Genomic DNA, 27,446 nt, shown 5'->3' on the forward strand with positions numbered 1-27,446 from the left:
TACTGGGCAAATGTTTGCACAAGACAAATTTCAAAATTGCATGCAGAGACAGAATTTTTTGTGTTTTCATGCCAGACATGCTTGTAGGCTTCTCCAATGAGCAGGCAGAAACAATATCATGTGATTTATCTGACCCATCACAACCAACCCACATACCTTGACTAACGAAGATCAGACACCCACAGTTGTTTGTGATCAAGACACAGAGTTGTTTTTTTAATTACAAAGCTATCCATCAGTAATTTCAAATAATAAGTAAATTGGAGGGAATTGTGATCTGTCTCCAGATAGTCTGTGAGCAGAGAAAGCAGCTAAATTTGTTGAATAAATTATTCATTATGGATTATTCGCTCAGCTCTACTGCAATAGCAGTGACATTGTTTAATTTAATAGCACATTAAGGGATCTTTTTCCTTACACAAATGAGTGCATTGCTCCCAGCAAGTTGACTCTTGAAGATGCTATACTGGAAACCTGTAAGAACGGCTACCCCTGTCCAAGGCTTCAACTACATTTTGAGCAGAGAAGACCTTCGTAATACACCACAGACTATATTTGGCTACAGTCCTTCTGGGGGGATACAAACTTGCTTCACAGAATATGAAGCTATTTAAGTCTTGGGGATAAAAAAAAAAAAAAAAACCACAACAAAAACAGAAGCCAAGCACGTGAGTTTGTTTTCTTAACTAAGGAACTGACTGTGCTTTGGGATGGATATGAAAATCCCAAAGATGAAAGAAACCTACTTTCATTCAGATCTCATTTGATCCTTGAGAAGCAAGTGCACTTTATCCGAGCCCTATATTTCTTTATCTTCTACTGCCAAAGCCTGTCAGCTCCTCTTCCCATCCCCAGTGATGCCAGAGCCCAAAAGGCAAAGCCAAGCTCAAGAACAGCAAAACTCTGCCAACCAGACCAACCCTTTCTGATCAGCCACTGCAGGACCATCACTCCTTTTGGTTTTGCTGATCGTCTTGATTCTCCCTGAAGACAACCTAAAGCACAGCAAATATTTTTATAGCTCCTTTACAACTAACTACGTGTGGAGGAAAGCTCTCTGGCAACATTTTCTCCTCTGAGAAATTAAGATCTTCAAAGTCCCAAGGACCTACCACACAAACTGCTGCAAAACGTTGTAACACCCAGCCCTGGCCACATCCTTTGTTTTTTCAGATGTGGCTCATCCAGACTCGCTCCCCACGATGCCCAGGGCTGGCCGAGCGTGGGGGGCATGGGGCTGACCCAAACCCTCTGGTGCTGCCAGCGGGGACACACAGTCTTGGCCACCTTCTTCCCCTCCAACACTGCATGATGCTGCCTTTCGGTGGAGACCAAGTACATCCTTCCAGCACAGCACCACGGTCATTTTCCTGGATCTAATGGTGCCCATGGAAGTGAGAGCTTCTGGTGAGCCACCTGCCCGTGGCTGAGGCTCAGCCCTTAGAAACCTTCACTCTGAAAAACATGATGTTTGTGGGACTCTGGCTAAGAGCGTCACACACAAGCACAGGACAGGGCTCTCCTCGGCAGGGGTAAATTAGTTTTCTGCCACTGATGAGAGAGGAAAAGAAAATAAATAATGTGTATCTTTCATTTGGGTTAAGAAGAGCTGAAAAAAATATCCCAGTGAGCGAATAAATCAGTGGGATTGCGTTGCCCATTCATGGATGCGAAATGTCATACCCGGAGATATCGTGATTCCGGCCCAAATACAAATACAGGGAGAAACAGGCACAGATGCAGAGATCGCCGACCCTCTCTGATGTATTTCCTCTGCGCTTTTTGAAACCAGGGCTCCCCCTGAGCAATGACCTGCAGGTAGCAGGTATGGTCCCACCTCCCAGGCAACCTGTTACAGCAGACAAGAAACAGATCTTCCAGACCTGAGAGACTCCTCTCCAGGACAGTGCATTTCCCAGCGGCTACCTCCGTGCCCCGAGCGGCCACTGCCCGGTGTCACCACGCCTCGCCGCGCCGAAGCCCGAGCAGCAGCAGCCCTGGCATGCAGGGCCCAGTGGAGCAAGGACAGGCACTCCAACATATGAGGAAGGAAGACTGTGACCATCCGTGCTGCATCAGATCCTCTGTGAATACTCCCCTTCTTTTGTCATTTATTTTATTTTATTAGCTGGTGTTATAACTCAGCATTAAAAACAAGGGAGGAAACCTTTAGTGGCCACTTCAGGGCTTCAGTCTCTGTTGCTTATGTATATACATATACTATATATAGACACAAATACTGTATAGATTGCTGGCCATTCACTTTCTGCACCATGTTACAGCTATGGAACAGAAAGATGAGTGTGGTTAGGGAGTAAAATTAAAGAAAAGCATCAAGGCACCTGCAAATATCAAAACATTAGAGAAAAGAGAGCGATGCCATGCAAATCCTTTGAGTCCTGTCAGAGCAACTTCACTGAGCTGGCAGCAGGTACAAGAAGAACCCATCTGGGACAGGTGCAGGCCTTTCTCCTTCCCTCCTTTGCACAACTATAACCCTTTCTTCATATTTATACGTTAAGCTATGATATTGCATTCATTCTAGCCTATCCACAGGCAAGTTGCCCTGTTACGCCTCCAAGCATCTATACCATATCATTCTGCCTATAACCTTAAAATTGAAATGCCATGTCATATTTTCTACCGTCAGTAGCAAGTGTTATCTTTCCTTACATTCTATTATATCATTGTACTTTCCTCCCTGCTTGATAAGCTGTCAATATTGTTTTGGCATGAGAAATTTCCATCTCACGCATCAGATGATCTCCATGACCTTTAAGCGAGTTGCCAGTAAGATAATTTACTCACATTGTTGTGACAATATAATATCTCTCCTGCCTGGGTCACATGACATGATCATTACATGATTTTCCCAAAATGATTAAATTTTGCACATTTTGGGGGTTGAAGATCTCTGTGGAAAATTGAAATTACTAGGTTGCTTATCATTTCAGTTAACTATAAAGAGTTAAAAAGGCTACCTGCCATTGCTTTGCCCAAGGAGCAGATCCCCAATTCCTTCGCTACACATAACTCTCTTTTTTAACTTCAGTATCTTTATTTTTTTACTTTTCTTCTTCTTTAACTGCTCAGCCTTTTGCAAGGACTGTTTTAACGCAATTGTCTTTGCAGTGTCTTGTATTAGCAGGAGGATGTGATCACAAATATCACATCCTTTTGGCATCTTTTTGGCTCTCTGTGCATAACAAAAATGTCAAACAGATTTTAATGAAAGGCTGCATGCTTGTGGGTATTGACAGTTTGACATAGAATCCTAATTTTCAGATGTCTTGTTCTTACTGTTTTTAACACACAAATACTTGCAGTATAAGAGCAAGGCACCACAACCGCAGAGAACCAGTATTTATATACCGTCCTCCTATTCTCAATGGGCTCCGCTCAGCAACGTGCCCAATTTCTGTGGTTTTTGGCCGGAGAGTTTTTGCGGCTCGGCTGCAATGATGTCTAATCCCAATTTAGAAACCAAATTATTTCTTTTCCTCACCCGCAGAGTCTGGGCTCCCACCGCTGCTGCACCCTCATGGGGACGTGCACAGGGGGCAGCAGGGCAGCCCCAGCCAGGGATGGGGCACAGCAGGGGGGTGTGGAGATGACAGGGGGGTGGGGAGCCACGGATGTCCCCACAGCTAAGCATGACCCTCCTGCTCACATGCTGCATACCAGCTCCAAGGGCTGCAGAGAGCATCCCATGAAGGACAGCGGGGACCAGGAAAGCTACACCAGGGGTCCCTCAAGGTACAAATGCATGGGGAATGTACACGCATATATATTCGTGTTTATTTATTTAACTGCAGTTGGGCTTTCTCCTCGTGCGCTCTCCGTGCTGGAGTGAGTGACAGCTCTTTGTTTCTCTGTAGAGAAAACGTCAAGACTTCAGAAAAGGGGCGTGTGGCTCCCTCCATCATTTCACTTGACTACTTCCTATCTCAAGCACCCTGCACCACTACCGTCAGCTACTTCTGCACATAAGTAGGAGAAGATCAGAGCAACTGTTTATTTGATGAGATATTAGAGAATAATAAACCTGAAAATCAGAGCTGAATGACATCAGGAAACTCCACCGGGTAAGATACTCTCCAAAATTTTTCACTGGCAAAACTTTAAGGTGGCCATTACCTACCAGCTTTAAACTCCCTCATGGCCATGAACTCCATCAGGTCTTCCCCTTGCACCACTAGAGATAGCTGGCTCAGCTCCAGGACTTCCCTCCCCTCCCTCCTACGGCAGTGGGACAGAACAGCTCTTCCCAGTCGTATGCTCCTTGGAATTGCCTCATTCTCCCCGTACACTATGCCGATTATCCTCCGTATTAATGACGTCTCCCAGCTTTGCATGGTGAGCAAGTTTAGTCAGCACGTTCCCCTGTCCTCAAGGCCAGGTCAGAGGCTGACCCCGAGAGGCAGCCCTCGACTTCTCCCTGGACCGGTGCTTCGTCTTTCAGCGTGACCCAGCCCCGTCTCCCTCCCCTGTCTTGCTGTTCAGGTACTTATCTTGTCTTAATAATTTCCCACGTTGCACTGTATCAAATACTTTACTGCAGGAGATGAGATCTACTTCATTTCTTTTACCTAGAAAATCAATGATCTTATCAAAGCAAGATACCAGGTTCATCTGGCGTAATCTACGCCTGGTAAAGCTATGCAGCTTTTTAGACTATTTTTGCAATTACCTCTTCAGGCGGTGTTGGGTTAATGGTTGGACTTGATGATCTTAAAGGTCCTTTCCAACCTAAACGATTCTATGATTATTTCTTCAAAACTATGCCCCAAGCTTTGCACTCAGCAGATCAGCTCAGCAGCCTCAATGGCATGGCTCCGCGCCCCCTCAAACCGCTCCTGTGAGGGACACCTTCCTCACACCCTGTCATGGACCCAGAAAAAAAGATGTTACATGAAGCACTTTTTTTTATTATTAGTTACTGGGTTTTTTATTTGATGGGTTCTCGTTCATCTACGGCTGTCCCCTATCTCCTGCCTCCATCACCTTCTCTGCCATTCTCCACAATACGTGCAAGTAGGTGATTGAAGATAGCCTTGGGGCATCATCTCTGTACTGTTTCCACCAACCTAGCACAAAGACATAACTCCAAAGAGCAGGACATGAGCCCAGCTGGGCTTCAGAAACCCAAGCCAAAACTACTTTTTTTTTTTTTTTTATGGCAATTTACTAAAGTTTGCATTGCTGGTGAAGTGCTCGCTGCAGCTCTGCAAATAGCACCAAAGAGAACGGATCGATGTAATGCCCTATTGACAAAGTCTGAACTATAATACATATATTTTGTACATTGTTATTGTGTTCATGTATGTTGATTCATAGCTGTTTTATCAATAAAGAAACACTGCACAAAGTTTTAGACTATAACTGTCACCAAAAATTATTTATTACTAGGATAATAACAAATTTTATGTGGACAGAGATCCTTTGCGGTAAGATGTTGAACTACAGAGACACAGCCAGAATCTCCTGCTCGATACGGCACCAGCCTGAGGGAAGCTGCTGGTTTCTCTCCACTCACTGCCTACAGTCCGCAGGTGTGCACACATCTACTGGTATGCCCATGGCTCACCGAGGTCATGTACCAGCATGCCCATGGCTCACCGAGCTCATGTGGGCATTTGCATCATGTATTTATAAAACCGTTTCCTCCTAAAAAAAAGGGTGCTACAAGGCCTACAACATGCTTAAAACTAGACAGATTCAGGAACCATGAAGTTAAACACTTATCAAACTTGGAAGCCATTAATAGCCTCTCATCAATTATACCCCAGAAACAATTACGAAGGGCCAAATACTGCAGCCCCTCATTCAGCAGACCTCCCCTTGAGGTGGCTCAATTAAGAGCTGCAGAATTTGGCCCAAACTCAGCAGCTCAGGCGCTGCGGTGCCCACTTTCCCGGCAGAGGCTTTGTGGCAGGAGGTGCCCGGCGTGGCGGGAGCAGCCCCACTTGCAGCGGCGCAGCTGCCCCAGCGCCACAAAGCTGCTGCTCTCGCTCGCTCTAACAGCACACAAACAAATCCAGAGAACTTTTTCTTGCCCATGCAGAACAGTTGGGGTTAAGGTATGAAGCGTGCAAGAAGAAACCCCTTGGAATATTTATTCAAGTCTGTTTGATTAAATTTACCAAACTGTGCCACAAACTTCCAAAGGGAAAAAGCCTCAACTTTTGAATGTAAAAAAGATGTAAATATATTCCTGGTAAACCTGACCTTTGTGTGCTATACAAAATGACTATAGTCTTGTGTTTCAAAGATATTCTTCCTTGAAAAATATCCATTGTTATGGCATTTCCTTGACTAAGCAGAAATAACAGAGGTTATGCTTCAGCTATACACAACAACATTATTTCTTTTAATATATAAATGTGCCAAAAGGCATGTATATAAAGAACACTGATAGAGTTCCTGGAGCTGTTCTCTGCTTCCTATTGTTACAAACAATAATTTGAGGAGAGGAGGAAAAAAATCCCACAAAGAAGGATTTCAGCTTAACACGAGCAATACTCCTCCTGCACATCTTTCCTTTTATGCAGTTTTGTTTCAGTGATTTGAGCATGTTCTAATTTTGTCATTCAAGCCATCTGACTTTCACTGCTCTATACAAACAAAACCTAATTTAGTCTGAGATGTTTTAAGTCATAACAATGACGGATGGCCAAGGTTCAGGTGTGCTAGAATATTTAAATACCTAGTCTATATTTTCCTGATATAAAGACAGGCAGCTTTTTGTACTCTGATTAATTATGATTTTGTGTCTGAAAAAAATAGCTCTTTCTATTCTACATTATTAATTGGTTATTTAATTAGGGATTCTGGTAGCTTCAGATGTTGGGTAGCTAAAATTGTGCTGTGGTTTAAAAGAAAAAAAAAAAAAAAAAAGACTAGCTCCATACTGTTGCCTTTTTGTATCTTATGAAGGTCACAATAAGATGTGATTGTTTGGCACAGCAGCAGTGAATTATGCCACCCAGACAAGCTTTTAACCTATGTGCCTTCACTCTGAGTGAGACACACAGGGATGTGCTCTCTTTAAACAGTTCTCTATTGAAGAGGATTCAATCACCATAATGAATCTGAGGCCAGGCAGCAATCTTCTTCACTGAAAGAATTTCTAAAAGATTGTAGAATTTGTAAAACGAACAGCTCACAGACTAAATGGCTGTGTGGGTGAATCAATTATTGCAGGGCTCGCAGTAGTCATAATATTTAGTACATATCATAGAGTGTTTCAGGTACAATAACATATGCTAGTTTTTTCCCATTCCTGCTTGAAAGTGGTATGTGCTCCACCAACTTAGTCAATCTTCAGGATCTAGTTAGAACTAGTATTAAGTCAATAAAAAAATCCATCTGCAGCTGCAGTGCATGTACCAGGATCCGAGGGACTCACATTGCTAAACAGTAATTGTATTAAAACGTACACCGCCGAGCCGCTCATCAGGAAAACACATGATGTATCATGAAACACAAAACACATCAAGGGCTGAAATATTTTTAGAGGTAGAGTAGGGCCAATGCTGAACAGCTTCCTTATTAATACAATAATTATTTTATTTTGACAGCACCATTTATAACCATATAGTCTGTGTCCAGCTACCCGTATTTCCATTAATCAATGGATTTGAAGACAACTGTCATCATTTCATTTTATTATGACTTATAGGTTCATTGCAGTTCATTTAAAAGTTGCAATGAGCAAGACATTGGTGGGCAAGAACTGGACCTTTGCGGGCTGCCCACCGCTGGTGCCCGGTGCTGGCCGGGATGGCAGCGAGCAGCCATGCCCTGAGCAGGGACCGGGGGTATCAGGGGCAGGTGGGACAAGCTGGGACGGCGAGGCAGGGAGCAGGGCAGGCTGGCCACTGGAGAGGTGCCGAGGCCATGCTGGTGGATTAAAAATCTGGACAGGCACCCTGGCTGGTAGCAGGTAGGATGTGCAGACCCCCTGGCTCACAGGAGGATGATGCCAGGATGCTATGGGAGAAAATGGGAATGTTGCGATTCAGCCTTGAGAAAGGAAATATTTCTGCTAAGATAAAAACCCTTGATGGCACCAGAGTATAGACCCAAAGAGCATGAGGTCGCTTCTCAAACCTCCAGCCCCGCCATGAGCTTGGGGCAGTGGTGCCGCACGCGCCACCTGCCAGCACATGGGGACACCCGGATCTGCCGTTCGGCCATGCCACAGCCGAGTCACCGTGTCACCAGGCCATGTCAGAAACCGCCACATACACTTCCACGACCTCCCCTGAAACACATCAGGCTAGATAGCAAACAGGGTGTCCCTTTAATGAAACTACAACATATTAAAAATTATTACAGCTTCGTCTTTTCAGGTTTTAGACAATGTAATGTGATTTATTCAAAGAAATGCTGATGATTAGACATTAAATGGCACTAAATATTCCACTTCCTCTGCGCTGCCTGATAAACTGGTTTCATTAACATTATAAGTAACAAAAGTTTCCATTTCAGTCGGCCCATTTTGTTTTCCTCACGATCTAAGTTGCAGCTGCACAGCACTATATTACAGGGACCTCGCAGAGCGGCAGCTTTGGGCTCTCCATCACTCCCCGCGGTTAAAGGGACCGAGCCGGCTCAGGCGACATGCATGGGGCTGTCCTGGCTCGGCATCCCAGCCCCTCCTGCCGCGGGTCCCAGGGCCACCGGCAGCACCCTGCCCACCCAAGCCACCCCGGCGTCTCATCGCCCCGGTCCCCAGCCTGCCAGGGACACCCCCACGGCAGGTTCAGGACACGCGTCCCCCGGGGCTGGCGCAATCAGCCCAACTCCAGCGACATCGCCATCGCTTTTTTTTCCTCAAGAGATTTTTCTTTAGCCGCGAAGTCTCTCCCTATTAAATCATGTGCCTCAGCCTTAAGTGCGGGTTAACATCGTGCCCTGAGTGGAAGCTACTATATTTGTCAAGGATACCTCCGTGATTTATCTCTGCCAGCCCTATAGAAGAGCTCACATCTGGCCATACGGTGTCTCTACATCATTTCCAAATTCAGCCGTTCTGCCTGCTCCCTTGGAGACCTCACTCAGGGTCTAAAACTGCTGGAGTTACAGCTAAATCCCAGCTCAGGCCCTTATTTCAGGCCCCGTCCAGGGTGCCGCAGTCCTGCGGTGCCAGGTAGGGATGCTCTCACACGGTACCCTCCCGACGCACCGTGGCTGGCCCAGCCCTTTCCCCAGCCTTCGGTCATCTCCGCCTTCTTTCAGGGAAAGCCTCCTTTTGCCATGAGCCACAGAGACACTTTTTGAAAGACCTTTTGAAAGTCAGAGTGGGATTTAAGCACACAGCAGACAATGCTCCGGTATTTAATAAAGCCGCGCTTTTGCCCAGGGGCAGCGCTGCCCACTCCGGGCAGCTCTGGCTGGGTTTGGGTGGGGGCAGCGGCTGCTCCAACCCCCCCCCCCGCTCGCTATGTAGAAGAAAACAAATCTCCTGCACCCACACGATGGTGACTCAGCGGGGCAAAGCAGCCCCACTCGCTTGGTGTAAATCTGGGGCGAGCCCAAGCACACCGATGGGCTCGTTCCAGATGGACCACTGTGCGTCCAGGTGCTGGGCTTGGCCCCCCATCCCATGGGATGAGCATCAACCCTCACCCCTTCCCCCCCAGAGCACCCCGGCACGCACGCAGAGGGGACCCGGCAGCACCGAGCCCCCGCACTGCGTCCCTTCCTCCTCCTGCCCCTCGGGTAGCATCTCCGCACACACATACGGATATTTAGATAGCTATATGTTATTGTTTATGTAAAGCCATAGGTTTCCCTTGATTGCAAGGCATGGTGGGGCTGCTGATGAGGTTTGCTGTTGACATTTCTGCGTTAGCTGGCTTTTGTCAGTCCTGGCAGGCTGAGAAATTCTATCTTAAGGGCTGTTCTTTATTAAATTTGCAAGATACAAAACTGTGACTGACTCTTTTCTTTGGTGAATGTATAAATAATAAATCCAGATTGCTAAAAATAACAATTAAAATATTACTCAAATTTAAAAGAAAAAAAAAATTGGTAATTTTCAGACAGCTTCATGAGGGCTGCAAGAGCAGGCAGAGACGGCGGGCAGCATCCGTCCTTGAGGGCTTCTGACAGCTGTCAATATTCAAAGTGCTTGAGGAGGGGGACAGGGTTGGGGAAAAAAAAAGGAGCGCGCCTGAGCTGAGCTGCTATGTGTTTTACCAAAGTTTGTCACAGAGTCTTTTATACAACTCCTTTATGCAGGATCTGTGACATAATTCCTATTTTTTTCCACCAGCCATTATATATGATAAATAAAACAATGCACTGAAAACACTGAAATCTCTCATCAATGTCTTTGTGAAAAGGGCCCAGATAAATGAGTCTTGGAATCAAAGGCAGATTACATGACTGACCATGTATCATCCTCTATGTATTGAACATAGTCTTTGTAAAGATAGAGCGGTAATAAAAAGTGGTATTGTGTGCTGTGAAAGGCTGTGTGGGTCTGTGCATGACTAATCTGTCTTTCTGCATTATTTTATTCAATCTTCTCTGACTTTATGCCTTTGACATTTTTGCTACACTCAGTAAATTTGAGTGAATAGGCAATTTTAAAGAATTTTTATAGGGCTTCAGAGAAGTCATACGCAGACTGTATCTTTGTTCAGATTTAACAGTTTAAATATTTCCTTTGTCTAGGATGCAGAGTAATCTTTAGGCAGAGGAGAAGAGGGGGATGGGGTAGGAAATGCCTAAGCCTCCCTTAATATTTTGGCAACATTTTGGCGGAGCGGGTGGCGGGAGCGGCACAGCGGGGCCGAGCCCAGCGGGCGCGGGGAGCCCCGGGGAGCAGGGGGCGATGCCACCGGATCGGGCCCCGGCATGGCAGCCAGCCGGGCTGCACTCAACTTTGCCGCCTCTGCCAAAGGGCTGCGGGAATACCGGCTCCCTCCACGCAACTCAAGTGGGAAGCAGATGAAATGTTTAAAGGGCTATTGTGAATATAGGCTTAAATATGATCCTCTTGCATCAGCCAATTTCTCTGACAAGATATTGCAAGGGTTGCTGTTTCTTAGTAAATAATGATTTTATTGCATCTCTTTAATGAACTGATAACGTGATACACAGTAAATTATCTGCATCTATAACATTACTGAGGATAAGCAGCGTGGTTTTAGTAATTTATACCACAGAGAGACATGCATTATAAAAATAGGAAAATTATTTCCTTTGTTAAATTGTGCAGAAGTCTTTACCTGAGGAACACCAGACAGATTAATCTCCGGAGATCCACTCGCTTGTATTTAAGCTGTTGAACTGTTCGCTGTTTTTTCCTCAGAACAGTTGAAAAAAACATTTTGTGAGCCAGAATTGACACTGTGGGTATTGTTCCTGCTCACACAAGTTATTAAAATAATTACTAAGCTATTTTGAGGTAACTTGAAGCTTTCTTTAAAACTTAAATCCAAATCTGAACGAATTAGCGTAAATGATTTGCGCTGATGGAAACTGATTTATTGCAGACAGCTCACCCGGGCACCCCTGGCAATGCAGCCCCCACCGCTCGCCGCACCCCGGGGTGCCCGCTCGGCCCCGGCGGGGACCAAGGTGGGGATTGCGGGGGGAGGGGGCACATTTTGGCATGGGAAACCGGGGGATGCCATGGGTTGGAGAAGGCATTGCTTGTGGGGGGCTGCAGGGGGGCTCACACCAGAACTCGCATGTCCCCAGAGCCGCCCTGGCAGCAGCGGGACCCGCGGCAGCACCCTGTGCCACAGCGCTCGGCCCCGCTCCGGGGACGGAGGCGATAGCGGCTGTTTGTCCCCACGTGGGTGAGCCCGAAGCTAGTGGGGACCTGGGGCTGGCCACGGGCACCCAGGGTGCTCCCTGCCACCGGGCACAGCAGGGTGCTGGCTCCCACCGCAGCCCGGGCAGGGGCCGAAGCTGGCCTTCCTCACCAACAGCCTGAGGTGGCCTGAAACCTGGGATTTGCCACCCGAGCAGGGGCAGGGGCAATGGCCAGAGGTGAGCATCTCCACTGCTGTAACACCAGGGTGGCACACCACGTGCCGGTGAGCTTTTCCGAGCTGGCTGTATGCACGAGGCAGCCAAGAGGAGAGTTACAATGCATCAGGGCTTTGCCTGTTTGAGGGTTGAGTCTATATTTGGGGTTTCTTGTTTTGTTTTAGTATCACCATTAACCTTTCAAAGAGATCAAACTGTTCCAACAAGCCGGGATCCCAGAGCCATGGGTCGCCCCATTAATCCACAGCCCACCCTTCCGAGGGGAGCGCGTCGCTGGCAGATTACAGTCTTTCTAGATGTAATCATACTTTAGCATCTTACTTCAAAATTTTAACGGGTAAAAATTCCCCATCTCGGTGTGAGATTGCACCATGAATTCCCTCTGCCTCGTACAGCAGGGATGGAAAAATACTACTTTTCATCCTTGCACAATGCTTGATGTAAGTTTCTGGAAATGAGCGCTCTAGTAAGCCTAAAAATGTAGGATAATATGATCCATTTATAAATCTCTGATAATAGATGCGGTTTCTGTTACTCTGTTACCACACCAAGGATTACTCCAGCTCCTTCAGGAAGGACATGGCACCCTCCTCCTCGCAAACCGTTGCCATAAAGCGGGATAAACAACAAATACCACCTTATCATTAGCCGCGTGGAGCGGCTCCCATTGATTTACGACGCCAAACACCGCCAGGCTGGATCTAGCCGCAAGTCCCTCTTTTGCAAATATTATTTTCACGAGACCATCGTAAAATACAAGGAGGCACCTCACCTGGGTTTGGGTTTGTTTACGAAAAATGTTTTACAACTTGCAGGAATTCTTCCCAATATTAGTTATTAACAACCCGGAGATGGCATTTGCATTTTTATAACCTTGTTACTTAAAAGTGAAACAGTAGAAGGAAAGACTTAGCGATAGCGTTCCCTGCGTGCTTTAATCCCAGCCTGAGCTTTTTATGCTTGAGAGCACCTTATGATACTGTAACTAACATCAAACCTGGAGCAGCAGGAGGGCAACAAACCTCCGAATACAGCAATGTCATGCTTTACAGGCATACTCTCTGCAACAGCATGAATGAAGGAAAAAAAAACCCGTTGCCTAGGAAACACTCTAGTCTTGGTAATTATTACTGTAACTGTCTGCACACCCCACCTATAACAGAAATGAATAATAAATTATAATCACTGACTGGCAGCTTTCCGGTGTTGCTTTTGCTCAGCGCCGCTACCTACCGGCGTGCGCGGGGAACCGCAGGCCGGGCCCCTCCGGCCGCCCGCGCCCGCACCCGCGCAGAGGCCGCGCACCCGCACCCGCACCCGCGCAGGGCCGGCAGTGCGGTGGGGGGGGAGCGGGACGTGCCGCGGGGCGAGCGGCAGCCCGAGGCGAGCAGCCGGGGAAGCCCCGCACCGCGCAGCGCCGGCGCAGCGCAGCCCCGCACCGCGCAGCCCCGCACCGCGCAGCGCCGGCGCAGCGCAGCCCCGCACCGCGCAGCCCCGCACCGCGCAGCGCCCGCCCCGGCCGGCGCCTCCCCAGCCCCGCCGCCGCCGCCGCCGGAGCCGCGCCATTTGCCGCAGGTCGCCCGCTCGGCGAGCGGTGGTGGAGGGCTCTGCTGGGAGACCAGTTTGCTTAGAAATCAGAACACTCGGAGTGATTTACTGGATTTGATTTAACCGACGCAGCGGGAGTTGGCAAAATTCACGTATCATGGGGTTAATGTGGGTTAGAATGGAGCTATTTGTAATACAAAAATATTGCATACCAAATACACACATCTGATTTCTTTTAATCCCAGCTCATTTTTTGCAACATAAATCACTTTGTTAAAATGAACAGCTAAAACAGCTGGTTTAGACACTCTCGAAACACACAAAAATCTGCCGCTTTAGATGCTCTAAGCGAGCAATGAAAAGTGCTAAGTGCAACTAGTCTTACAGGAGAGAGAAGGAAACAAACCCGGGTTACCTCTGAACGCTCGTCACAAGCTCCGCTGACCCAGGCCGGGCTGGCAGCTGCCGGCGCAGACCCAGCTGCACCGAAGGCACCACGTCCCACATCCCATGTCCCACATCCACTGTCTTCTCCAGGCCACACTTCCTCAGCTTCAGAGGGGAAGCATCCCCCCCAGCAAATCCTTTCCTCAGGTACAGGCAGGTGCTCAGCTTACTTGTGGCCAATTAAAGAAGATTAAAGAGTCAAATTTGCCTCCCAGGGAGGAATGGGAGCAGGTAATCTGCAGTGCATCACTGACGCAATCATGGCCCTGCAAAGGGCTGTGTGGGGCAGCTGCAAAGGGCTGTGTGGGGCAGCTGCGGGGCACTTGGGCACAGCCCAGCAACTTGTCCCTGTGGCCATGCAGTGTCCATGGAGGCTGCTGCTACCGCGTTTTGGACCAAAGACCTCTCCTGCAGCGGTGTCTTTCCCCATTGTTTTCTCCTGCTGCATCCCCACCTGCCTGTGAGGCCATGCCTGGTTGCGGTTTGGCTGGCACCGCTCGCCCGTGCCCAAAGGGGCTGGGGACACCAGGACAGGGCTGGGGCAGGGGCTCCTTCCAGCGTGCGTGTGTCTGTGCCACCCCGGTGACCAGCTGCCAAAGCCACCCAGCCCCGGCCGGGCCATGTTCTTCCCGCTGAGGGCATGCAAAACCTCTTGGGAAACACTGGGAAGCACCAAACGCCGGCTCCCGAGCCCTGTGCCTGGGGAGCTGGGCAGCGCTCCCCGGCACACCAGGAGCCCTTCCGGCAGCAGCACAGGAAAAGCCATCAAGGGTGTTTCAGAAATCGATTATCAACTGTACCCTTATTAGTAATTAAGTGAATAAAATCTCTTAACTGCAGCACGGGGGGGCAAAAAGACACTCACATCGACAGATTAATTTACCACCGGGAACCCGATGTGCCTTAAATGTGCGGCACCGTCGCTTCATCCCAGCATTTGCCTCATCCGTGCACTGACGGTCAGCTGCATCCACTTGTCAGCTTCAGTGTTTCACAAAAAGCAAAGTTTCAGTCCTCGCTGAGACAGGCCTTCACATGATCATTTTTTTACTGTTTAGATTTTTATCTGCTTTGGTAGATTGGATTTAGGATATTTTTTTAAATTCAGCATTTGCAAGCCTTCTATAAAAATCCTACAGCCGTGCCTTCTTGCTCTAGGCACTGCACAGTGAATCTACTGGTAAAGCCCAAGTGAAGAGACCAAAGATGAAGGATCATTCCAGCCTGCAAACCCTCTGACAATTAAATATATTGCAGAAAGGGCACAGACACATTCAGGCTCCCTATTAGGGAAAACACTCATGTGCTTAGTTTAAGCATGTGGCTAAATCCATTCTTCTTTGCAAAATCTTTGAGACATAAGCACATGCCAAAGTGCATTCCTGAGTAAGGATGCTTCCCTGAACCGAGGCCATAATTCATTAAAACCCAAGGTGCATTTATCCTACTTTTTCCTGTGAGCAGGGATGTGAAAAAAGGGGAAGGGGGGGGGGGGGAGAAAACAAGCAAAGAATTAATTTTGATTTGAAACTGATCTATGGTGACAAGGGGCATTTGGTTTTGTTGAAGTAACTAGAAGTGGGAAGTATTTCAGAAGATATCTAAATAAATCTTTTTTAAAGGGGTTTCTCTCTCTCTTTCTTTCTCTTCTTTTCCCCTCTAATTATCCATGTCTGGTAGTCTTGGATCTCAACCCCTTGTTATTTAAAATACATATTCATGGAACTATATTTTACAGTTGCACTGTTCTGGTTACAAAATAGCTTCTACTTTTCTAGGACATAATTTCATTTTGTTTAGCCAAGAATTCATTAAAGAAGCTATAAATAACCTCCTTTAAATATTTAGCCGTGAATAGAGGGTGGACTGGCATTGATGGCTTATTTTAGTACTAATGCAATATGCTTTAAAAAAAAAAAAGTCCACATTTGAGCATGAATCAAGTTAATCATTAACACTTTCAACGTGATTCTCAGGATCTGCTTCAAACAGAGACTGCCCCCTCCCAGCCGGTGAGCTTCGGGCACGGGAGGGCCACACAACTTTCCCTTCAGTTCTTGCACCAAAACACAATTTGCACCATATCGCGGGGAACCTGCAGCCCCGCGGCTCTGGTGGGCTCTGGTGGGCCCTGGTGGGCTGCTCCCCCAGGCAGGGACCCCTGCTACCTGCCCCGTCTTGCCCCCCTGCAGCTTCTGCTCATGAAGCACCACCACCTTCCCAAGCACGCAGCAGAGAACGTCAGCGCTGGATGGAGCGCAGCCTTTTTTAAAAGCCACCTTAGAAAAAGCAGCCCCAATGCCTCCTCCTCCCTTTAAGCACAGAGAAAATAAAACAAGTGTGGAGGAAGGGGGAGTTGGTGGCTCAGTTTAACTGTGAGGCTGCGAGGCGCGGCTGTTTTAGGGACAGGTGAGGAAACGGCATTAGCTGACCCCTGCTCACGGACGGCCAAGATCTGGAGAACCAGCTGCAGGCGGCTCTCAGGCTGCGTGTTTGCAAAACCACAGAACTGTGGCCAAAAGCAAGTCCTTCCTTACACCTCCCAGGTCTTTCTGCCTCACTTTTTAGGCTGTGGTTTGGTGATGTCTGCTGGAGAGTAACATCGGTTTAAGGTACTCCACCTCCCCACGCCCTCTGCCAACGTTCTCCCTTGCCCTCGCTCCACACGCTACCCGTCTACCTGCGCTGGTGCAGGCACGCTGCGGAAGAGGTTAGAAAACTCACTAGCTTCAGATAAACACACACAACTATTAAAAAAAAAACCCAGAACACCCCGGAATCCAGTAGTTTTGTTTTTTAAACCCAGCTCTTGTCACCTACTATCATTCAAGGGGTGGCCCCAACAAAAGCTGTGTCAGCACAAGGGAGGGGGCAGCAAGCCGGTAGAAGGGGCAGCGGGGCAGGGACTCCGAGAGCCAGGATTGCTCTCAGTCATGAGAAGGATACACAGAACGGTACCCCGAGTGCTGCAGTGCTGTTGTGTTTTGAAATAAAGTTGAAGCATTAAGACATTTTTCCTTAGTGCTGACTCCCTCTGGGCATTCCCAAGACAATTACAATGTTTCCTGAGTATACAAAAGAACTGGGAGATTTTGTAATCAGAGCCTGAGTTTATGCTTCTCTCCTTAAGAGCATTCAATTTCCATGGACATTCATTAGCAGGAGGTTAAAACACAATGGCAGAAGAGAATGGACTGCTTTTATGTCCATGTGGTAGTAAACACTTCAAGCTAGAAATGCAAGTTCAAAATAAAAACCTCTCTGCCTTGTTTCCAAATTAGTAGTAAAGCAGCAAAAAACACACGACTTTCACAGCTTTTTTACTGAAAATTTAATTTTACAAAATACCCTTTTCCATCAAAGAAACTTCCCTGCAATGTACACGAACCCAGCGTTTTATAGATCTGTACAGTGAGATATCAGAGAGGTTTGAAAGAAGGAAAAAAACTTTCAGCAGACACCTAGTTGCAAAACTACAAGAATGTGAATACAAGTGTGTCTTAAAATGCTAAAGCAAGTAATGCAATATAATTGGTGAATCTATTTGAAATGTGAAAAGTTTCCTTAAAATGGTCCATATGGTATGTAGAACATCACAGCTGGCACAAAACTGCCTGTATTTAGGTTTAAACACAAAAACAATGTATGTGAGGAACAGTTTTTGAAAAAGAACCCAAGTGCTGCTATCATAAGGCAAACATATACAAAGGTGCTGACAGCACACAGGGAAATCGACAAAACAAGATGAATACTCAAGTGTTCAAACACTGAACTTTTTTTTTTTTTAATGTTGCCAATAAATGTTTCAAAAGATAACCAATGCCAAATTAACATAGGACACTCTTTTAACTAGCTAGGTGCAACGCATATAGTTTTACGTAATCTCAACAAATATGAAACTAGACATGATACCCCGACGTCAGCTGGCTAGGCAGGACCTAGTTAGTCTGTTGCATTCTGGCAGCTTTGAATTTTGAAATCCTCTTTGTAGTTTCTTCTGATGCTTCGGACAAAACTTCCTCTGATTTTCTCTCCAGAATGGTAGGCAGGACTGGGTGAGCAATGACTGGGTGTGGTATTAAGGAGGGAGACAAAGGCTCCTTCTCTATAACAGTTCCGGAAAATGCCTACAAAAGAAGAGAGTACTCAAAATGAGCTAATAAAATGCAAATGTGAAGCTATGCCCATAAGGTCATTACCCTATATTAGCCTGATTAGGATTGTTATTTCTTTTAATCAAAAGTAAAGAAATATCTTTAAATCAATGATTGTTCCTTGCATAAGTAACCAAATCGTAATTAACCTCAAAATATAGCTTGTTCAAAGACGACTGAATGAAAGACAGTGTCTTAAATGTACTACTTAAATCTCAATCCTACTGCACAAATGATCTAAAAACTTGCCTACTCACCGACACACGCTCAAGAAATAAACCAGCTGATGTAATATATAGTTTCATTTTGGATAAGAATTGAGAGATTTTGCAAACTTGGAGTATGTCAGCATTTCCATCATACGTCATATTTTATGACTTAATATCTTCTAATTGCATCAAGCTGACACACTGCATACAAATTGGCAAGCACGTATTTTGTTTGTTCTTTTTTCCTTACCAAATATGATCAAAAAATGGTGAAAGAAATTTATACTTAAGAGAACAGCAAACTCGCTTCCAACTATTTCTCTCTATAAAAGGTCTAATAAAAACATTTAATGTTTAAAAATGATAATTTATATGCAGCTGATTATATGACTTGAATCCTTTTTAACTTATCTAAGAAATGACCGTGATTCTTGGAAAACACTGGGAAAAAAGCAGCTCAGAACTACTTTTCATAAACGTATTTAAGAACAAATCACTCTACTATGTACTGAAAACACAAAAGTCCGAATGCCTAAGGACAAGGGGAAGCAGTTTACATCCAAGGTTTGATGATCATACAGGGCACAAAGGAATGCACACCAGATTTATTAACTATGCTTAGTTCTGCTTTTTCATAACTCAGTTACCAAGAAAAACAAAGCAAAACAAACCAGCCATTCTTTTCTTGCAGGACCTGCAAAAAAAGCAGTGTTTTTTTGTTTTCTGCTCCAATAGCCACAGTATGCCCAAAGCCGTGCCTGTGCACAACTGCACTGTTATAACAACACGCTCATTTTCAAAAACAGGTAAGCAAAATACAATTCAAGACAACTCTGGTGAAAGTAGAAACAAAAAAAGTTACTGAGTTGCAAGTGGTCACGGAGAAATAATGTATTTCAAACACCCACAAAAACAACCAAAAGCAAAACAGCAGCCTTTAAGAAGGCAAGTCTAATGAGTGTTTTGCTCACTCTCCTGCAGTTACTTAGCAAATACATTACATTGTAGAGAATAATCAAGTCATATTCAGAAAATGGACTAATGGGTAACTTCTAAAGTGTACTTAGATGTTTTATAAAAATATAGCAAATATATTCCAGGAAGTATGCAACGTTAAGTATCTAAGTCTACAGATGGATCTTCCACCATGAATCTTCACATCCTGCCTGGATGCATCTGTAGCTGCTTGTATGAAAAATGATGATAAACAATAGCTTTTATGAGGAATTCATTTCTTGTCAAAAATAATTTTTCTAAAAATAGTGTTTTCATTGAACTTGCCCGCTGCATTGGGAACTACTGAAAACTCAGCTTCATCTGGTTTGAAAAAATTAGTGTAAGTTCTCACAAAATAAAAATGAAGAATACCCTATGCCATGAATTTCAGAGCAGCGGCTACATTTAATTCTTGTGTTCATCCAGTCACTAAGCAACTGTACATTTTCCCTTACATCTAACAGTCTCTTTTCTTTATGATGAAGCCCTGAACTTTCCAAACGCATGAAAATAGATTTGTTTGGGATCGCTAATGGCCCCAGTCTGGAATAGGATGAGTGGAGCAGTAATGCCTTCTTCCACAGGGCAATTCCTCTGCCTTTAGCATGTCCAAGTAACAACTCAGCTGATATTTCTGTGTTTTAAAACTTTAAAACACCACCTAGAAATTAGCTGTCTAGCAGCTGTGCAACACAGGTTACAGAGAATCAACTCTTCCCTCTCCACTATGAAGCACATAGTCTTTTTTTTTTTTTTTTAATCCCACTGTATATCCTGCAGTGAAATTTTCAGGATGACCCGGTAGACATGACACTGGTTTCAGTAACACTGGCAAGCGACTACTTCGCCAGATCTTTACAGAACAGCTTCCGGTCTTGGGGAAGCCACATGACTCGTCTCCTTCCCCCCGCCCCTAGGATGCACATGACAGAAGCTTGTCACCTGATAATGTCCTTCTGAAGCAAACTAGGTAGGAGTTAGAAAATTATTTTAAAGATATCAAACTGATGGTATAGGCAACTACAGCCATTAGATTTCTCGTTTTTATCCCTGCCAACAATCAATAATTAATTAAAAACTGTACCTCGGTTGTCCCTGAAGAGGGAGGAAGCTTTTTTGGTAGCTGCTGCTGCCCCTCCTCCTCCTCTTCCTCCAGTATGCCTTCACTGTTGTCACTCTGAGTAGCTTCATCACAGCTAATACTCCTCTGAACTCCTCGTCTGTCATCAAACTCAGCAGCACTGTTCTCACTGGTATCGCTACAAACACTGTTCTCTCTGCTTCGAGACTTCAAAATTGATTTACGAGGGACATATTCTCCATTCACAACATCAACAAAGACTCTATAAAGGAAAATGTTAGCTTTAATAAACCATTTCAGGATCAGATGACAAATTTACAGTGATCTTGCTTTGTCTTTTGTACAAATTAATTATGATGTGCTTTTCCAACTTTTTCGCTGCAGAATTACAACATCGTACCTTTAGAGGCATCTTATTTACCAACGTACAAGAATCAATTCTGCAGAGCAAACACTGTTATGCCCTTTATTCAAGCATTAAGTTGGTATGCTCTTCCAGCAGACAATGTATAGCTCTTTGAAAAGCATCAGAAAACAGAATAGCATGAGTTACAAAAAGTTAGAAAAAAGGTAAACTAAACGATTGTCAGGGTTGTTTCTATAAAGAGAAACAGAAGATCACGAAGGAAGGTCCTCTAGAATAAAGTCCTTGTCAAATGTAGAATATAAAAACAAATACTTGAAGCATTCATTGCACATAGAAAAGATGAAGCTTTTTCCTGACAAGTGCTATAATCTCCTTTCAGCAACAAACAAACAAACAAAAATTTAAAAAATCAGCTTTTAAGATCACACCAACACGAAGACTCTTTTCAAGTATTAACAGACTGTAAACTGATAGAGAGGCCTCTTCCTACAGTTTGTACTCCATCTCCGTGACTTAAAGAAGTCAAGGGTGGGTGGAGGAGAAAGAGTGGCATCAGAAGACAGTGCTGATTTTATCAAACTCACAAAGGAGGAGCCCGATGACTGGATGAGTTTTAATGGTGTTACTTGTCTCTTAACAGCTTTATTCATCAGGCACTCACCGGAACACTTGCATATCTCCACAGAAGATGGGAGCTCCTTTGCAGAGCTCAGGGAGAGCACCATGAACCTTTTACCTCATCTTCAGCCCCAGTAGCTGCCATTACAGGATGGGTTTTTACCTCTTCACGATTCGTGACACATTTTGTTAAATATTTAGGTGCCGGAATACACTGACATACAAATGCAGTGTGATTTTCACAAGCACTTAATCAACCAATCTAATAGGTCTGGTGTTCATCTTTACAAACCTAAATACTTGTTTTAACTCTCCCGTCACCTTAGATTAGTGTTTTATACAGACTTCTGAGCCCAAGACTTTTTTAAACTCTTTCAGCGTGGTTGTTCTACAGGTGAGCACTTCTTTTTACAGAGAATAGAGACAGTAAAGGACTAAAGTCAGGGAGAGAGAATGCAAGAGAAATTATGCAAACAAAGACCTGAGTATATTCTGAAGATACTAGAAAGGAAGAGACGAAAAGAAACAATTAGTAACTGGAACAGGAGGACTATTACAAGTGACAGATCTGGTCAGTTATGTTTGAAAACAAACACAGGAGCAAATGACATAGAATTAACCAGAATATGTAAGGTAACTGCTGTATTCCCTCATGCAGGGCATACGTACTAGCAAATTTACTTCAATTTCAGAAACTCTGAAAAAAGTAGATAAATGACGAATTGCTAGTTGGAAAAGGAACTCTTAAGCTAAGAAGTGTTTTATGGATATGAAAGCATGGCAACCATGCAGAAGCCACAAACTTTCATTTTTAAGTAGTAAATTCAGTTCCAGCTGTTTCTTTTAGGGAATAGTAGGCTCGGCTTCATACTATAGGTGAACAGAAATGAAAAGCGAAGGTCTGCTAAGGGGAAAGCTCACATGCCAATGCTATAAATTACACACCGGTAAATGTCTGCTGGGGTTTTGATGTTAGGCAGTTCTGGAGTTGCATGGCCATTGCCACTGCTGTTCTTCCTTTTACGCTTGGCCTCTTCTTTCTTTTCACTGAATTTCAAAGTAGTATTTTTTCCTGTGTTTATTCTTACCTGAAAATTGAACACAAATGATGGTCTAGACCATAAAATCAACAATCGCCAGGCTGCAGATCAACTGACGTCTGACATTCTCCTATTCAAGCAGTTGGGGACTACAAAGCATAGATGAATTAAAACAAATGGATGAATGGTAACATTCACAGTGTGAACTGTTTATTCTTTACCACTTGCACTAGGCTGGGCCATTTCTTTGCACTAATGTGCACAGATTTTGCACATAGTATATGACAATCTACTTATTCAAACTCTCCTCAACAACTGAGCTGTTCAACAGTCAATTTCAAGTCAAGTAAAAAGTCATTTTAAAAACTCCTGGACAGGATACTACCTTTTACAGCAGCCAGAAGCCAGCACAGCAAGGTATACATTTCGAGATAATTTTTTAATACTGTATTTGAAACTGCAGGATTTAAACAGTGGGTTTCAAGCCCTCAAAAAAAAATCCAAATAAATGTCACCTATAGTTAGCATTCTAAATTATCTAAAATTTTCTATTTCAGATATGGTATATATGTCTCACATAATCTCTTGAGAGAAAGATAAAAATAATAAAGTACAAACCCTTTTAGGTTCAACAGTATGAGAGAAAAAAATAGTTGGAACAGAGTTATCTCCAGTATCTATATCATCTTCATCATCGCTGTGATAATAACTAGAGCCATTAACTTGGCCACCAAACAAGCCTGAATTTGTTACTTCTTTATGGAAGTTGCCCTGAGTAGTACAGTCTTCTGCTCTATATGTCCCATTCAGATCTGCCCTCTTATCTTCCTTCTCCTCTTCCGAAGAGGTTGTATCTTCTCCATTTGTCTCAACTGTATCAGGCATCCTATGAAATGAGAAATAGCTAAGTGAACCGAGACAACTCACACTCAAGACACACAGGCATACAAAATAATGAACAAGCCTGTACACCATTTTCTTTACCCAGATACTGTATTTTTAGCCCGACAGTGGAACCTTTTTTATACTCTGTAACTATGACCATGTCCTTTCCATGTCAGCTGGAAACACCAAAACCGTGGCATTATGGCTAATGACACATGAATTGCGTTAGGATCAGAATAGATCTAAGGACGTCATTAAACACTAAACGTGTAACTCCTGCATTGTGAACAATGGATTTTCCTAGCCTGTGGCAAATGGATTTTACTTCCTCCTTTTCTATCATCTGAAAGAAAAAATACTAGAACGTTGGCCTGCCGCAGTTGCACAGAGGCAGATTTTAGCACCTTCGCCCTTGCAGTGCACTCTCTGTTCACGTCCCACCCTTCTCCCACCTATTATGATTTTAACTGCATCAGTCCAGTCAGTTATTTGCACTGACAGTGAGATCTTTTCTGTACAAACAGAACCACACCCCCACAGCTTTCTGAATGCCAAACCTTACTGTGCTACTGCAGCACTGTACCTGTCAAGTTCACCAAGTATCTCTTCTTGTCTCTCGAGCTCTTCTAAGCGGGCCCACAGTTCCTCCTCTGACTGGAAACGGCCCATTGATTTTGTATCACTTCCATTTGCTGGAAAATCTACCTCAAAAACGTTTGATACTTTTGGCTTTGAATGAGGTTTGTGAGCAGTTCGGTATTTTCCTGCGTGACAAAAAATAAGATGCAATTACTGAAGCAACTGACAAAAAGACATGGGGGGGACCACAAAGGAATTAAGGAATATGGGCAGAACATTTTCCATTTTGAATTATTGTTTAACTGTTTAAGTGAAACTGTCAATGAACCAGAGCACCAGCACAGGATAATAGTCTCCGGATGTTACAGAAATACCGAGGCAAAGCAAAGATGTTTATTTACAAAGCAGGAGACACTGATCCTATGACAGTTTTATTACAGCGTGGGGTTTTTTACCCTTTGTGCCAAACAGTAGACTTTGATTTGCTCGGATAGGTACCAACATGTGAATGTGACATTTGCTCACTGTCCCATTAACAGCACATTTTATTAACTGGGAAAACAAATTTAGTTTGTGCTTAAGCTCATTTTGGACAAAGTGACCTATATTTAAAAAGCAGTACTTTTTGTTTTGGGTTGTATTTTTTCAAGTTTACAATGAAGATCATTAAAAGTTATCTCCAGAGTCATCTGGAAATTCTGACCAAAATCCAGTCATAGTGAATCACTTATTTTGGTGAAAAAGACCCGCTCTGAAAAACATACAAAAACCTGCCTTTCAGAAATGATAGATATAACCCTCTTTAAAGCTTCAGAGGTGACCTGAGGTATACACTTGTGAGTAAATGGTAGTCACTGACAAGTTCCTGCTGGCATTTAAAAGCTTTGCTACCTAGTAAAATGGTGCATCCATTGAGGATGGGGAATACTTTTTACTGTTTGAGTGCTGTCTAGCACATGGGGAACACGCCGCCTGCCAACAATACTAACACTTTAGCCCTGTACGTGTGAAGGGCAGGACTGCTTCTTTAATCCACCTTCCCCCCCCTGACTGGCAGGTCCCAGGGACACCGCCTGTTTCTGCACAGTCCCACACAGGGTCCCAAGGGAAGTTTCCCCCTGTCCATCAGCAGCCCCCCAACACAGCACCTCTTTACAGGGGTGAGGACCCTTCCCCTTCCATCACTGCCACAAGTACCCGCAGCATTTTGTCTGTACCACGGGACTCCAGCATCTACGGGTCTTTATGAAACTTTGCTTTGTGCATCTGATCAACAGTAGTGCAATGGCTTTGTTATTCAGCATCCTTCAAGTTCTAAAATCTCTACTAACCAATTGTGCGGCCATTTTAAAAAAAATTTAAGAATTCATGGCTTAAAGATATCCTTATTCAAATACGCCAGCTTATACTTTAATCCAGAGTTAAATACAAATTCAATAGCAACACTAAAAAGCAAACAGGTGACTGTAAGTTATGTTGGAATGTGTGTCCCCTACTCTTCCATGGGGTAGCATTTTTCATCATCTCATTAAGAAAAGGCTGAAATGTATTTTATTGAGATTTGAATATAAATTGAGGTAAGCCAAGTAATCAGAGTAGCTTGTGAGGATTTCATTTGGTATAATTACAAAATTAATAAATAAAATTTGGAAGGATTAGTTAACAATCTATTTCAATTTGATTTTCAGATTGTGCCCTCCTGATTTCGTTCTGTTACCTTTCAGTATTAACCACTGACTTGCCTCCCAAGGTAAGCACATGGCTTCTGAACACCAGCAAGCGCTTCAACATCTCCCTCTTACTCCTAACAAACCTTCTGTCAGTTAGGAAACCAGGTCAGATCTCAAAGACAACAGAGGATAACCACTCGCTGCTCCAGTGTCCACTGTGCTCACTCACTGTTACTACAAAGCACCACCATTAACTTCATACACTAACCAAAAAAAGTGAAATTATTAAAATTTAAAAAAAAAAAAGGACAGTCAGCAATAAACTAATGAGATGCTTGGGATACTAGGCTTTGTTCTCCTCAAAGATACAGCCCATTTCCACGTGAACAAAACCAATTCCTATGCTGCTGAAGTCCAGGCTGTCTCTTTTAGCTACTTTGCTTTCAATCTCACTACAGATTGGTGCTGATAGAAAGCATATGTAATACCCACTTACAGATTTTCAGCAAAAATTAAGATGATTTCAGAGGACAATAATGGAAGTTAAGGACACAATAAAGCTGCATGAAGGTTGACCTGGCATCCACAGCATGCTGCATTAACACTGTTACAATGGGATGCATTTCCCAGAATGTTACTCCTCCTGTTTTCTAATGACACCTGCTCATAGTAGAGACACCTCCTCAAGTCAGCCTTGGCATATTAATACCGTGACTTACTCCAGAAAAAATATAACAGTGAACTACCAAATCACCAGCTACTACTCCTTCGCAAAGTGTCCAAGTGATGCTATTTTCAGCCTGTAAAATTACTTCTTCCTACAACTTTGCCTGAGTCTTGTCTATCAAGCACCACTTCAAAAAGCACAGAAATTATCCAATTCCTTAGCACAACTATCTTTGTTTCCCAGTGTCCTCTCCAGAAGCCTTCAGGAAGTATCTGCTTCAGTACATTTCCAAGACCTGCATGCTGAGGTTTGTTTTCACATTCGTTTCACCGACAGTAGTGAAACGCCCCAGCGGATGACAACGTTTACATTGCCCGTTTACGTCTCATCCCTGTCAGTGTTTCTTCCCTTCCCTGCTGACACTGCTCTCGTACTTCCCCCGTAAGAGGCAGAGCCTGTGTTTCTCCAGTAGTTCTTCTGTTGCAGAACTCACACTTTGATGCAAAAACTGTCTTCTCTAGTTCTCCCTCCAGGAGCCAGCATATTTTGCTTCCTGCCTCTTTTCTAGAAAACTCCAAACTTCCAGTGTAGACTCTTCAAAGAAAAATACCCCACAAGTATGTTTAGCTGATGGCTACCAACAGATAAAACAGAATCCCACAGGGAAACTTAGGAACAAAATCCATCTTACCATCAGATTCAAATTTTTAATTTGAATAAAGCGATTTCTTTAATGTAAAAGATATAGAGAAATTATTTAGTCAATCCCACGTAAGAAGTATTAATCCTACAAATGGAATATTTTGCTTACTACTACTTCAAGACAAATGTTTATTATTAAATCAGTTACCTTTTGTTTCAATGCTATCATCTTCTATTTCTTCTCTTATGTCAACAAAATCACCTGCAGCCTAATTAGAAAGATGGAAAGTTAGGATTATTAAATACACTGGTTTATACTAACAGCACAGATATCTTCCAAATAATGCAAAGAAGCAAATGCAGCAATATGCAAGACAGGAATGACTACATTATTTATACCCTTTTATCAATCTGAATATCTTGTTTTCCGGATTTTAAAAAACACTACAGAATTGGGTTGAAACAAAACAAGACCCTTACATCACTCATTTTCTGCAAATCTTCTGTGAACTCAGCTCGTGATTCAAAATT

The 27,446-nt window shown here is 44.1% G+C and overlaps 1 protein-coding gene across 1 annotated transcript in view; it reads right to left on the reverse strand.

The window, feature by feature from the left end:
- Window positions 1-17,311: 17,311 nt before the first annotated feature.
- URI1 (URI1 prefoldin like chaperone) overlaps window positions 17,312-27,446 on the reverse strand; it is a 44,814-nt gene continuing 34,679 nt past the window's right edge. Inside the window, exons 5-11 of the mRNA XM_056360371.1 lie at window positions 27,396-27,446; window positions 27,124-27,184; window positions 23,941-24,121; window positions 23,091-23,358; window positions 22,378-22,520; window positions 20,451-20,709; window positions 17,312-18,134 (exon numbers count right to left, since the gene is read on the reverse strand). The exon at window positions 27,396-27,446 is cut by the window's right edge and continues 41 nt beyond it. Of these exons, the coding sequence (XP_056216346.1) occupies window positions 17,946-18,134; window positions 20,451-20,709; window positions 22,378-22,520; window positions 23,091-23,358; window positions 23,941-24,121; window positions 27,124-27,184; window positions 27,396-27,446 (1,152 nt within the window). The 3' untranslated portion in view covers window positions 17,312-17,945. The remainder of the gene's footprint in view (window positions 18,135-20,450; window positions 20,710-22,377; window positions 22,521-23,090; window positions 23,359-23,940; window positions 24,122-27,123; window positions 27,185-27,395) is intronic.

Source organism: Falco biarmicus, chromosome 15, assembly GCF_023638135.1.
Source record: "Falco biarmicus isolate bFalBia1 chromosome 15, bFalBia1.pri, whole genome shotgun sequence".
In the NCBI taxonomy this organism is placed as follows: Eukaryota; Metazoa; Chordata; class Aves; order Falconiformes; family Falconidae; genus Falco; species Falco biarmicus.